The sequence below is a fragment of the Morone saxatilis genome, unplaced genomic scaffold (assembly GCF_004916995.1).
Source record: "Morone saxatilis isolate NCDOM2014 unplaced genomic scaffold, NCSU_SB_2.0 Contig1, whole genome shotgun sequence".
In the NCBI taxonomy this organism is placed as follows: domain Eukaryota; kingdom Metazoa; phylum Chordata; class Actinopteri; family Moronidae; genus Morone; species Morone saxatilis.
Genome location: NW_023339651.1, coordinates 5,803,418 through 5,816,841, shown reverse-complemented (window position 1 = coordinate 5,816,841; position 13,424 = coordinate 5,803,418). Strand labels below are relative to the sequence as shown.

The 13,424-nt window shown below is 38.4% G+C and overlaps 1 protein-coding gene across 1 annotated transcript; it reads right to left on the bottom strand.

Annotated features, from left to right (window-relative positions):
• Positions 1–4,073: 4,073 nt before the first annotated feature.
• On the bottom strand, positions 4,074–10,047 carry prph2a (peripherin 2a (retinal degeneration, slow)). The gene is made up of 3 exons (XM_035667800.1): positions 9,467–10,047; positions 7,613–7,859; positions 4,074–5,374 (listed from the first exon to the last, which is right to left on the bottom strand). Exons 1-3 carry the CDS (start codon positions 10,045–10,047, stop codon positions 5,168–5,170), a joined length of 1,035 nt encoding a protein of 344 aa, XP_035523693.1. The 3' UTR covers positions 4,074–5,167.
• Positions 10,048–13,424: the final 3,377 nt, after the last annotated feature.

Below are 13,424 nucleotides of genomic sequence, written 5' to 3'. Positions count from 1 at the left end.
TGTGTGTATGTGTGTGTCAGAGCAGCAGGAATTGTAATGGGGCAGCAGTGTTGGTAATGGCTGGTCAGCTGGTATGGCGAGTATTCAGGGCGGGGGCAGTGCATTGTCCTCTCATAGCTCCAACAATGCCCCTCTGAGCAGGCCACACATCTACCAGTCACGGGCCTCTCTCTGCCTCTGTCTCTGCTTTTCTTTCTGTCTGCCATATTTATTCAGCCCACAGTGAAGTGCAGAGTGAGATGTGATACGCAGAATTGTCCCTGACCTTTGCCTGAAACTTCAAGGTCAACCCGGTAACCTCCGTTTTAATATTAGAGCACGGGTCAGTCATCGTTTCACTGTCAAGACGTCACACCTCACATGTTCATTATCACTTTAAATCCTTAATAAATGCCTCAAATATGCATATATTCATCACTGTGCTCCTTTAATGGTTCAGATCTGTTAATTAGTCACATTCTGGATGCATAGCTGTTTTAATAAATCTCCTATATGATCTAATTAGATTTAATTGAGTGGTCTACTGACAAAAACTAATGAATCAATTCATCATTTAAATCATGTATTAAATAAAAGTGACAAACATTCTCTGTTTTTAGCTTCTCAAATGTGAGGATTTGTTGCTTTTCTCTGTTTTAAATCATTGTAATTTAACATTTTGTTAATCAAGAGTTTGGTAATCTTCAACTATTGTGATAATCAATTAAATGTTTTTAAAAAATAAGTGACAAACATTCACTGGTTTTAGCTTCTCAAATAAATCATTGCAAATGTAATATTTTGGGGGTTTGAACTGTTGGTCGGACAAAACAGGCAATTTGAAGACGTCACCTTCGGCTCTGAGAACTCGTGATGGTCTTTTTCAGAGCTGCAACAATTAGTTGATTGACAGAAAATGAATCAGCAACAATTTTATTAATAGATTAAATGTTTTAAGTAACTTATCAAGCCCCCCAAAAGGGAAACACTGGTTCAGGATTACCAAATATGAGGATCTGTTTTGTATCATTTTAAACTGGCTTTAGACTGTTGTTGATTTTCACAGTTTTATAGGTCGGACAGTTAATCGATTAATCAGGGTAACAGTTGTCAGATTAACTGAAAATTAGTCATTTTTCACTACTTTATGACATTTTAAGAATACATTATTATCAAAAAATATTCCACACTTTAATAAGTAATGAAAATAATTGTTAGTGGAAGTCCTAATGTTACCTACGAGTAGGTAAGAGCTTGTATACTGTTAAGATTTATTCATTAAATTGAATGAAAATGAAATATAATCATTGCATTATACATGTTTTGTATCATTATAAATTGAATATCTTTGTGTTTTGGTATGTTTAATTGCACAAAACAGCAAAACTGAATAGAAACATGACATTAGTCACTTTTATAAACAGTTAATCTATTGAACAGAAAAGTAATCAACACATAATTATTATTTCCAGCCTTAATCCATTTTAGTTTTCTCCAAAATCTTCTGGTTTTAGCTATCATCGTTACCAGTAAAATGGGTCTTATTAAGACGTTAACATCATTACATATAAAGGGACTTTATAGTTGCTTCACATTCTCTTCACCCTTTAAGGTTTTTCAGCAATGGGGAGGCCAGTGATGGAAAGACACCCTCTTGTGGACTTTTAATGTAACTGAAACTTGTCAGACGCCCAAAGTGTTGATGCGTGCCAGCAAATTTGTCAGTGACACAGAGGAAGTTTGAGAGACATTTGGATCCAAAATAAGAAGGCAAGAGTATTAAAGCTGACTGCACGCAATCAGCAAAGATAGTGGGAGTGTCGGTGAAATCACAGATCAAACCGTCGTAGAAGAGAATGCGAGTCAGCTGGAAACCTAACTGTATATCAGATTACTGCTGGAGATCTTTAATGGATTAGATTCACACTCAGTCAGTATGATTTTATCTTATCTTATTACCTGCAGTCGCCAACAGAGAGCAGCAGAATACAGACGACACACAGGGAGCGGCCTGCAGCTTGTTTGTGCTTCTGGCAGGACAGTTAATAAATGTTGGCTTTGTGTGAGTAGCCACAGTGTGCTGTCTTTAGGTCAGTAAGAATTGTTTGGAAAGAACATCAGATGTGAGGCTTTATTTAGTTATTTTGTGTATTACTATCAAATAAAAGTAGCTCTGACTGTATTTGGTTGTTCTGTCATGCATTAAGAGTTCTTTAGACATAAAAACAAGGAACTTTGCCTACCAGAAGTACATCAGAGTACTTCCATTTTCTGCTACTTTATACTTTTACTCCACTTCATTTCAGAGGGAATTATTGTACTTTTTTTATTGGTCATTGGGGGGAAATACATCTAACCAAGGAGTAAATAAAATGGTGATGTACATATTAGTGCATCAATAATTATATTTCAATAATATAATATACGTTTAATGTATGAAATAGGCCATTCTGCATAATGAGTTTACCTTAAAGTATATTCTCTTGCTAATAATTTTGAACCCTTACTTCAGTGAATGTTTTCAATACTTCTTCCATCACGGATTAAAGTGGCCATTAGCTGACATTTTGGACTGATATTTAATATATTTGGGACATATTTGACTCTGTTTACCTCAAGTTGTTCAACTTAACCTGTAAAAGCCACAAGATTTAAAAACACTCTACTACTCATTTGTTGCAGTGAGTCTAAGGTACTAAGGTATGCAGTGGTGGAACGTAACTAAGTACGTCTACTCAAGTACAATTTTGAAGCACTTATTTTATGCTACATTATATTTCTAATTAGGAGGGAAATGTTGTACCTACATTAATTTATTTTATAACCATATTTAATATCTACAGATTCTGCCATTCTGCTGCATAATGAATACTTTTACTTTTGGTAGTTTATTTTCTGGGAAATACATTTTCTTAAGTGAGATTTTTAATGCAGGACTTTCACTGATAATGGAGCACATTGACACTTTATCTGATTACGTCTTCCACCCCTGTTTGTACATATTACACATAGTTTTGTTGTGAAAAATCTCTTCAGTAATTCCTTATTTTACTTAAAGCCAGCCTGTTTTTGTAGTCAGATCACTACTTTCTCTTGTTTGTCTTCCTATCTCAGTCTCTCTGACTCCATGACGTGAGTCCTGGAGTAGGACATCACCTGCTCACCTGGTTGAGGGGCTCATGCTAATCTAAAGCCGATTAGGCTTCTTATCTACTCAGCGCTGGTTATGTGCTTTGGTCCAACAAAAATACCGTGCAGAGTTGGCCTCTTTACTGTTCCTGCTGACTCTTTACAGCCCCCGCCCCACCAAGCCACACTGGCTTTTATATCATATCTACTCATTCCTCATGTCGGGGGTTCGCAGAATACATGGATTTTAGTTCAGATCTACATGTTTTTATAGAAGACTGTGTTTTAAGATAATGGTTACACAGTATCTTACGAGTTGCTATTTATCTATGTGGGCTGAAGGGATCAAAGGACGTGTTATTTACATCCAAGTCAAAGCTCAACCTGGAGCTGATTTAAGCCACAAAGAAATCAAACAAAAATCAATAGGCCCTTTTTACAGCAGACATTTGACATGAAATAGTTGGGCATATTAATGATGATGCTAATTAAGGCTCCGTTCATGTCAGACATAGTCGGGGTTCTGTTATTGTGCATGCTGGTTCACTGGAAAGGTTCTGCTACACAGAACAGAATCAGAACTTTAACAAGCATAATTTGTAACTCCTGTGTTTGTTGGCTGCTGTGAAAAAGGTCTATTTAAAAAAATAAAATCCAACTCCAGAGGAACTTTTACCTGAAAAAGTTACTTGCAAATATGTGTGTGAGACACACACACTCACTCATGTCCTTGCATTGGACATGTGAAGAGTCAACCCATGTCCATGTGAAAGCAGTAATGCCATAATTGCCCTTATCCTATTGACTTAATCAGGAACCCTGCGGCACACACAGCATGCCTTGCCTCCTGATCTCAGGTCTGTGTGACTCAAGGTCAGGACAACACAACATCCTGATTTCACTGTCAAATTACATCTCTAAAATCTTTTATTCGTATACACGAATCAGCATTATCTCCTCTTCTACACAGACACACAAAGCCAAAAAAAAGATCATATGGAAAACTTTACATGGATTTAAATAAAAGATTTAGCTTAATTATAGTATTTGTTAAAAAAGTTAAATTTTTTTCATCATTTCTACACTATGTACAAAGACAGCAACCCAGTTGTTAGAATATACACACATTTCTGTCAATATACAGATACTGAATGCACACGGGAAACATCAAAGAGGATCTGAGATTACAGTACAGGGGTCGGGAGCCAAGATTTAGCTGCCAATTTCAGTCGTCCTCCACAGGTTTGGAGTTGGCCCTGCTTCTCTCCAGGGCTCACATCCCAGTTCCCATGCCTCACTCTTCGACCATGTGCTGCAACATGCATGCATAATTCATACTGATTCATTCAATTCAAAATTTTACTCCATCTCAGGAGCTTATCCAGTCTTCATTGTGGACAAAGGTGGACTGGAGTATAAAAAGAGCTGAGTGGGGGGGGGGTTAATTTGTTTGATTTGTCTGTATACAGTATGAGCTACGAGCCAAAAGCACTATAGACATGTCAACAAAAATAAATCTTCCATCTGCATCTCCATGAGAGGGGAGGTTGCATAGCAACCACCATCCCCACCAATCTATCTGACAACAATACAAAGGAAAAATTACATATTTACTTGTGATTGCAAAGCATCTGACCTTCATCAATCACATATCATATTTACTTGACTTTTTTATTTTGCCCTTTTTTTTTGAAATAACACAAATCCAAACCCACAGTGTTGGAAACCAAAACAGTAAATGTCTTTAAATGTATGCTGTGAAGCAAACTTGGAGCCTGAGATGGATTAGTTTGGTCGGGGAGGGGGGGGACCAAAATGAAAAACCATAACATCCTACTCATTATCTCTTTCTATGTATGAACATACAGTTTATAAATATTTATGAAAGGAGTCCATTTGTAAGGAGTCCATTTGTAAGGAGTTCATAGCCAAATATGTGTGTGTGTGTGTGTGTGTGTGTGTAGGTCTACATCATAAATGTTGGTATAAAAATCTCACACGTCCCCTTCCTCTCCTCTTCAGGTGGGAGTTGTGTCAGTTTTTTGCAGGAGGGGTTAGCTCAGCTCACCGTGGCAACCGCTGCCTCACCCCCCTCCTCCACCTTACTGCCTTTGCCCATCGCCTTCATTTTGTCCATGATGTCGGTGAACGTCTCCTTCACTGTCTTCTCCAGGATCCAGCCCTCGCTCTCGCTCTCCGGGTCCTCCGGGTTAGCCAGGGTGGACTGGGAGCTGTTCACGTACTGCAGGCCTATGGTCACAGCACACTGCAGTGGACAGGAACACATATCAAAATATATTAAACCTGAACCTGGGCCGCCCCAGAAATCCCAGTATCGTCTTTTGATGAGCAGGAATGATCACTGAAAATGTGTTTTAAAGTCTTGTTTGTAACCATACCATATAATAATAGAAGAAGAACACTCTAGGGGTCACCAAGAACAAATACACGAGAATAACAAAAGAATAACTTCATACACAAACCCACTAAACTTGTGTTTAAAGTAATCGAATTTCTGACTCAAGGAACATCATCATCAAGATTATCATCAATAAAACTGACAAAAGGAATTGGCAACTATTTTCATAATCTATTAATCATTTAAGTCACTTTTCATGTAAAAATACCAAACATGTTTTGATTCCAGCTTCTCACTTGTATACATTATCTACTTTTAATGATCTTACATTATAGTAAATTACACATATTTGGATTTTAGACTGTTGGTCAGACAAAACAAGACATTGGATACACTTGTGAAAAAATTATAAATATAAAAAAAGTTCTACTCTATCATTAGAAATGTTAAGAAGTAATTTAAAATTGTAAATGGTGACTACAGATCAGATTGAGAGCTCAATCCCCAAGGAAGTGGGTCTAACCTTGCCACCTCCACTAGATTAACCCATTACTCTATCTCTGTCCCCACTATTTGTGTCAGCATGACACTCTTACACAACTACTCTTAAATCTGGGATTCCTCCGACTGCGTGTCTGATCAGCTTCCATGCAAAATTGCCTAAATCCATGTTTTTAGATCAAGGGTTTGTCTGCTGAATTTCTGGGAAAGAGGTGTGATCCAAATGGTCTGCTGTCGGCTATGACTTCAAGGATTCGTCTCTACATTTGCTCTCTTCGTGTTTGTTGCTGTTCTGTGTAGTAGCGGGCAGATTCAACAACAACAACAACAGATGTTGGCAGGTGGAGAGAGAGAGGTGAGATGCCATTTGGCTGCTACAGGATTACAGTTTGGGTAGAAAGTACCAGGTGTGATATTATAGGTAATCGGCACATATGTACACACCAAAAGGTGGTGCAGGATAACCTGACGGTAGAGCAGCAGGAGTGATATTTAGGTAAAGAGGACAGAGTTGTTTTGGAAAGAGATGCACTTTGGAAGTATAGATGATTGCGGGGGCGGAGTGCAAGGAAATGCCAACTGGGTCAAGGCTTTGCATGTTTATACACAGGTTCTTCACCTCACTCGTCTCTACGAGGCCATCCGAGTCCACACACACCTGACTCTCAGCCAAAGTTTACTGAGCTCTCCCTGAAGTATCGCTCCACCCAGAAATGTTTGCTTTATTCTGACACAGGCTGTTTTTACATCCATCTACAGAAGGGGCATACACTGATAATTGACTTTTCACTGAAATATCATCAAAAATGTTTCCAGCAGTTAAACTATTAACTTTTAATTATATATATGAATCATTTAAAGAGTTTTTAACAAGGTAATTTACCTTTTTTTATGCAAAAAACATACGTGAAAATATATTGATAGCTGAGTATTTCTGTGTGTTTTATATGTCTTAAAACAAATCCTTTAAATGTCACCTTTCATACTGTCTCATTCATTGTGTGGTCCTGGATGGTTGCATAGAAAAGCTCACGGAATTTCTGTGCACGGCTTTTCTTTATTAAAGGTTTGTAAATCAAGCAGACGTGCATTTGCCAAGTTCATTCTCATATTTTCTCTTCCAAACCCAAACAATACTGTTTGAAAACACTTCAGATGAAGTGTAAATCTCACCTTTGTGTCACTTGACAAAGCTTGTTTTTCTGTGTGGAATAGGCTCATTGTTGCCCCTTGTGGCTGTCGGTGGAAAGAACACACACTACAACTGCTGCTCTCACCAGCTGTAAAGTGTGGACATTTTCCAGCCCATAAGCCCTTTAGGGAATGAGGGGAAGAAGACACTAGAAAACTTGGGTTAGCCCTGGACAAGCGACATAAATGTGAGATTTATGTTTTATTATAAGTGTTTTAGTTTTACAAGAGAAAAGACTTTAAGGATAACTGGTTAGTTTGGCTAATTTAGGTTTGTTGATGGATCCATGGATCCATGAATGGACAGCAAGCCTATCAAGGCTGTTAGGTACTGAAACTTACCAAGGTGTAGCAAACATTATTTTTTACCTAAACAGTTTGAAGTGCGGTGTAAAATGATCACATTTCTGGGCATTATTTGTGTACTGGTGTTGATGCATCTCTGGCCCTGACCTCCAGCAGAGTGACCAGAACCACCATGGCTCCGATGGTGTTCATCAGGCCTCCGTAGTAGGACAGCAGGGCTTCACGGCAGCCGCGCTTCCACACGTTGAGCTCCTCTGTGTAATGGTCGTAGCTGTAGTGGGCAGTGTTATTGGTCATCTGGAACTGGATGCAGGGTCTGGGGGAGCTGGGGTTGCAGCAGCTGAACGGGACTCCATCCATCAGATACTGGCCATCCACGTTGCTGCCAATGCGGCTAAGAGGATAAGGCAAGGTGTCAAGTTAGTGTCATGTTATGATGAGTTGGAGAGATTAAAGGTCAGGAACTTACCATACTACATTTGTAGTGTGGGTGGGCTAAAATTAGCTATGTCAGATTGTGGTCTACCAAAATAACTATAAGGTGTGATGAATTGTTAAAGAATATTTTAGTATCTTTTCAGTTACTGAATACAATCGAATTCAATTAAATTCTGCTAATAAACATAGGAAGAAGGTTTTTGAGAACATAGTTACTGGTGTTATACTTATATATAATATTACCCACTCCACAACTGCCACAACAATAAAAAGTATTGAATCAACATATATTGAACATTTTAGAGAGCTGATTGTTTCTATTTCTTTCATTGTGAAAATTCTTGTTCTGATTTTTGTTGTGTTTACCACCTGTCACTGGTGTACAATCATCAGTCAATAACCACTTACACATTCATAACATGATACAATACAAGTACAATAAATGTGAAATCTAATTTTCAAAAATATTAATTTATAAACTTTAAAAATGTAAATCAATATTTAAATCAATACATCAATATTTTCAGGTTAAAAAACATGAAAATATGCACCAAATGAGCTTATTTGTGTCAGTGTTCAACTGTGATTGATAGTAGTAGGTCAATGGAAAGACGAGCGTAATTGGATCACAAAGAAGGTCAGATATGCATAAGTGATTTCTAGGAACATCAACACCTAATCAAGCCCAATACATAACTACAATATATATATATATATTACAGCACATGCAGGTATTAATACACTGTATAGAGAAAGATACATGGGGTAGGAAGAAAGTGTGGAGAGAATGTGAATCTTTGAAACTTTAACATTTAACGGTTCCTCTTCCATGATTACTTTCCTAGCCCTGTAATGGCATCACAACAGTTCTCACCAATCACCTCCCCATGTTTCTGTCTGTTATTATTTTGTTTATACTCATTTTAGCTACAAATTGTTTTATCAGACAGTGCTGTCCTTGGAGCATTGCCAGGTCCCCTGCTGATTGGACGAGACACTGATTCTTGAAGGACATGTACACTGTAATCCTTAAGATTAAACACTAATTATGCACCAACGCTCAAATCTGTCCACCTCCCAATTGTCCTCACAAAACTACAACTACTACTTGTTGCCTACAGTCAGTGTAGATATAAACAAGTTGTCACAAAGAGGCTACATATCACTAGGAGAGGTTTCATTTTAATCTCTCTCGTGCCTTTTTGACCTCATGTATCTTTTTCTGTACCTAATCACCAAAGCCCCTCCTCCCAACCTCATCCTTAAAACTGCCTAGTAACCTCTTCCCGCCCTTGCAGCCCCCAGTGCAGCATCCCCATTGCCACTTATAGCTGTCACCATTTCTGTTACGTAATCCTTAGTGGAAAAAAGTGAATACACCTGCACTGACCCACCTTCAAATCCACTTATTTGACTGAACTCTAACTTTGACGACCCCTAAAGCCACCTTCGTACTCTCACATTCAATGACAATCTCATTGAGCCACCGTTAATTCACATCCCACATTAATGATCTGTAACTTTTAAAGGTTATCATGAGCGATTTAAATCCTTGTCACTTACTCTTTGACTTCCTTTGCGCTGAAGTCCAGGTAGCGGTTGCTAACCCACTGAATCTCAAACCAATCTCTGTAGTTGTCATTTCCGCAGCAGCGAAACTCCATCTGCATCAGGTCCAGGGTCCTCTTCATGTAGCAGCGTCCAGGCGTGTCCGTGTCCTTGTAGAACTTCATACCGTTCCTCAGCCCCTCGGCCAGGGTGAACTGCAGAGGGATCCTCATCATGAAACACAGCAGGCCCGTCACGAACAGCAGGACGTTGAATCCTATGCAGACCATCAAGAAGGTCTTCAACATGGCCTTCCATTTGACAAACTTGGAAGGGTCCAGTGAGTCGTAGCAGATTTTGCCTCCCAAGGCGTTGATGCCGCAGGCTATTAGACCCATAAGTATAAGCAGGTTGGGCAAGAAGTGGCTCTCGTTGTTGTCCATAAGTTCTGAGCGCTTTCGCAGCTCGATCTTAAAGAACAGGCCCATGCTGAAAACCAGCACGCCGGCCATTACTGCGAACCAGTACATGAACCAGACAGTCTGAGCGAGCTTTACTCGCTTCTTCAGATCAAACTTGACCAACATCAAAGCCATGGTTCAACCTGTGAAGTGTCCTAGCCTGTGAAAAAGAGAGTCAAATTATGAGCTAGAACAGCAGGAGCTCCAAGATCTCCAGAAAGCCCCTTAGTTAGATACAATTTCTTGAATGCGCCAACCTGCAGTTCCTTGTTTCCCAGTCTCTTTGCTATCAGGGTCTCCTTTGGCTGGTCCAACAGGACAGGAGAGTCAGCTCAGCCTGTAATCCATCCCACAGCAAAAGAGCAGAGATGAAGAACCCAGGAGGACCCGCGAGCAGCACAGGAGTGTTATTCCTCCAAAGCTATCTCCTCTCCCATGGTGACAGAAACTTAAAAATGTCTTAAAAACGTATTTTCTCCCTACTTTTTTACCAGTTTTTCCTCCTTAACACACAGGTGAGGCTAATCGTGGTGTTCCGTTCTCCTGGAGAGGTGGAGGATTGCGAGGATCGTCATGATTAAACTCAAAGTTGCCATACGTCATGCTAAGCCCCTGTAAGCAGCCTGATCCAATTTACAGAAATCCCTCTACACAAGATGAGCCTGATCGTAAGCCGCTGCCAGGGGCCATAATTGGTTTGAGCGTTCACGTGGTCATGGTCGCCTTGATCGAACACACCAGGAGCTGTAATGGCATCAGCTGAGGGCTGACAAAGACCATGGACATGAAAGTGGAGCTAATAATGGAACATATCCATTCACAGGTAGGGGTCCACAAGTTCAACAAAGTCCTCACAGTGGAGCAAATAGGCTGTGCTACTCAATCCCCAGTAACCCACTCACAGAAACAAAAGAGCTTTCAGGCTCACATATCAAACGCTCTGCTATGATTGAAGAAAAGCACAAAGCTGAGACAAATTGGATGCTTAAACATGTGGTCACACACCAATAAATATAAGCATTAGATGCAGAAAACGTCATCTTGCAAGCTAATAAATGCATTTACGTGCTCTACATGATCTCATTGTCTTATTGTCACTTGCTACCTTGGCAGTTAGAATCAACACTGTGTCTGGCACAAACATGTGCCAGATACTAAGGCTGACCAAAGCCAGGCCTTTCCCTAAACAGCTTCTATTCTGACTCCTTCAAACCTCACATTGACTGAGAGCCTCAGTGTTGCTTACTGAAACATCACAGTTGAATGGTTGTTGCTCCCGCCAAACGCTGCCTCAGAGTACTGAATGCAAGGCCTTCTCTATGCTTCTTTCATTACATCTTTCATCCAGTTTTTATAACTGAATTTAAAATTATTAAAATCATCATTACTTTGGGTGGTGAAGACAAGTCTCTTCATTGTTGACCAAAAAGTTAATTTCTGTGGATATTCCTACATTATTTTCTTCCTTTTCCTTATTTAACACTACATAAATCTCACTTACAGCCCCACCACTTCTGTCTGTAACCACACTGGATCACTCTTACTGCGTCTAATCTTTTCTTAATGCCATGTTACTACTCTTGCTTTGTCTCGTCTCAGTCTGTTTTTGTCCTCTGTTACCTTTTAAATGCAAAAAGTTTAAATTTTTAATAAAATGACTTGACAAAACCCTCAAATATTTTGATGTCTTTAAATTAAAGGTAGCATATTAACATTTAATCAATGGGTTATAACACATTGTAATGTAGTTACAGTTTAGTACCCGTGTTATTCATCTACAGTATGTGTCAACAATTCTCTTATGAAGATATATTTTATATTATTACAACTGTGTTTTACTATAATGTCATTCATTGTCTGATTATACAGCAGCATTTGCTCATAAATGCCCACAGGAGTTAATTGACAAATAGATTAATTAATCAGAATCAGAATCAGAAATACTTAATTGATCCCTAGGGGGAATTTTGATAATTAAAACTTATTAATGCTACATTATGGGGTGTAATAGTATTATTACATATTATATGTATATATATACTGCTTATAAACGCTAAATATGGTCGGGCGTTAAAGGAAAGTGTTACCAAGCGAACAAACTTGAGGAGATTGTTAAAAAAAAATTTAAATAGTCTTTACATTGATATATCTCGTAGGTTAAATTTTATTGTAGACACAAAAATCTGATAAATTAAATAAAAGTTATAAGAAATGGTATTGATTACTTTTTGTTGTGTCATTAACAACTGCATCAAGTTTATTCTGGATCAATATATATATAAATATAAATATCGATTTGTGTTGTGAGTGTGCAGGGTATATTTGTATGCATGACAGAAAAATAAAGATAAATCAATATATATAAACACCAGAAACAAAAACTCCATGTTGTTGAGCAGGAAAACTCTTTATTTGCGTCTCATTTTAACAGCAGTAACTTTTAAATATCCTCTTTACAAAGTACAGACTTGGTTTAGTTTCATTCTGTAAGATCAGAGTATAGTATTTTAAAGGCCATTCAGGGTTGCCAGCAGCATGAAGGCACACAATGTTAAAACAGTGCTCTTTGTTCTTTATTCAACTCCACTATAATGAAGACTGATTTTGTACTATTGTAGGGTGAGATAATTGGCTGCTTTACCCTAGTTTGAGTGATTATTGATCCTTTTAACGATACTGCAGACGATATATGGGGAACAGGAAGCAGAAAATTACCATTTTACTTAGTGGAAAGTAATTTAAATCTCCTAGTTCCTGACTGTTATTAATAGACCATTCAGGTGCACCACCGCTCAAGGATGCTCACATAAGAATGGTTTATGCCAATCACATGTCAACTCCTATGCTTGTGAGTACTTAGTCTGATAATACAGTAAGATTTGAGACTAAATGGTCCCCCCCTAAAGGGAAGCCATTCAGGTTTTGACAGGTCTTTTTATATGTAATTTCTGCCTCTGACCATAATTATAGTGTAAGTATATGGTAAAAAGCTGGAGTACCCAGAAATTAGAGCCCAGAACTGTTGAGACTGAAGATTAATTAACTCATACATTAGTTGTTTCAGTCCAACCAACCCTCGTTTCACCTTCACAAATGTAAGAAATGTTCTGCTTCCCTTTGTCTCGTGACAGTAAAGTACATATCTTTAGGTTTGGGACTGTTGGTCGGATCAAACAAGCAACCTGAAGACATTTTTGAAGAGCGATTAATTTAGAAAATTATCTGTAATAACAATCAATAAAAATGATTGTTAGTTGCAGCCATAGTGAACTACACTGATAACATTGTAAGTGCAGTCTTTTGCATTTCTGTAGTGCAATTTCTAACTTATTGGTTGAAATGTATCTGCAATAAACAAATATAAGTTGGGCGCCACCAGAAATCCTGCAAAGTCACAGCAGTAAATAACAAACAAACCTACTAATAATGCAGATTTTAATTTTTTGAACACAGAAAAAAACAGGCATTAAATCAAATATTGGAGTGTCCAGTTGTCTATCACTGTTATTTAT

Bases quoted from the DNA above. Each gene is read 5' to 3' on its own strand.
- prph2a (XM_035667800.1), bottom strand. From the start codon at position 10,047: ATGGCTTTGATGTTGGTCAAGTTTGATCTGAAGAAGCGAGTAAAGCTC. The intron at 7,860-9,466 runs GTAAGTGACAAG...TTATCCTCTTAG, and splicing joins AGCGCAAAGGAAGTCAAAGA to CCGCATTGGCAGCAACGTGG. The intron at 5,375-7,612 runs GTCAGGGCCAGA...TGTCCACTGCAG, and splicing joins TTCTGGTCACTCTGCTGGAG to TGTGCTGTGACCATAGGCCT.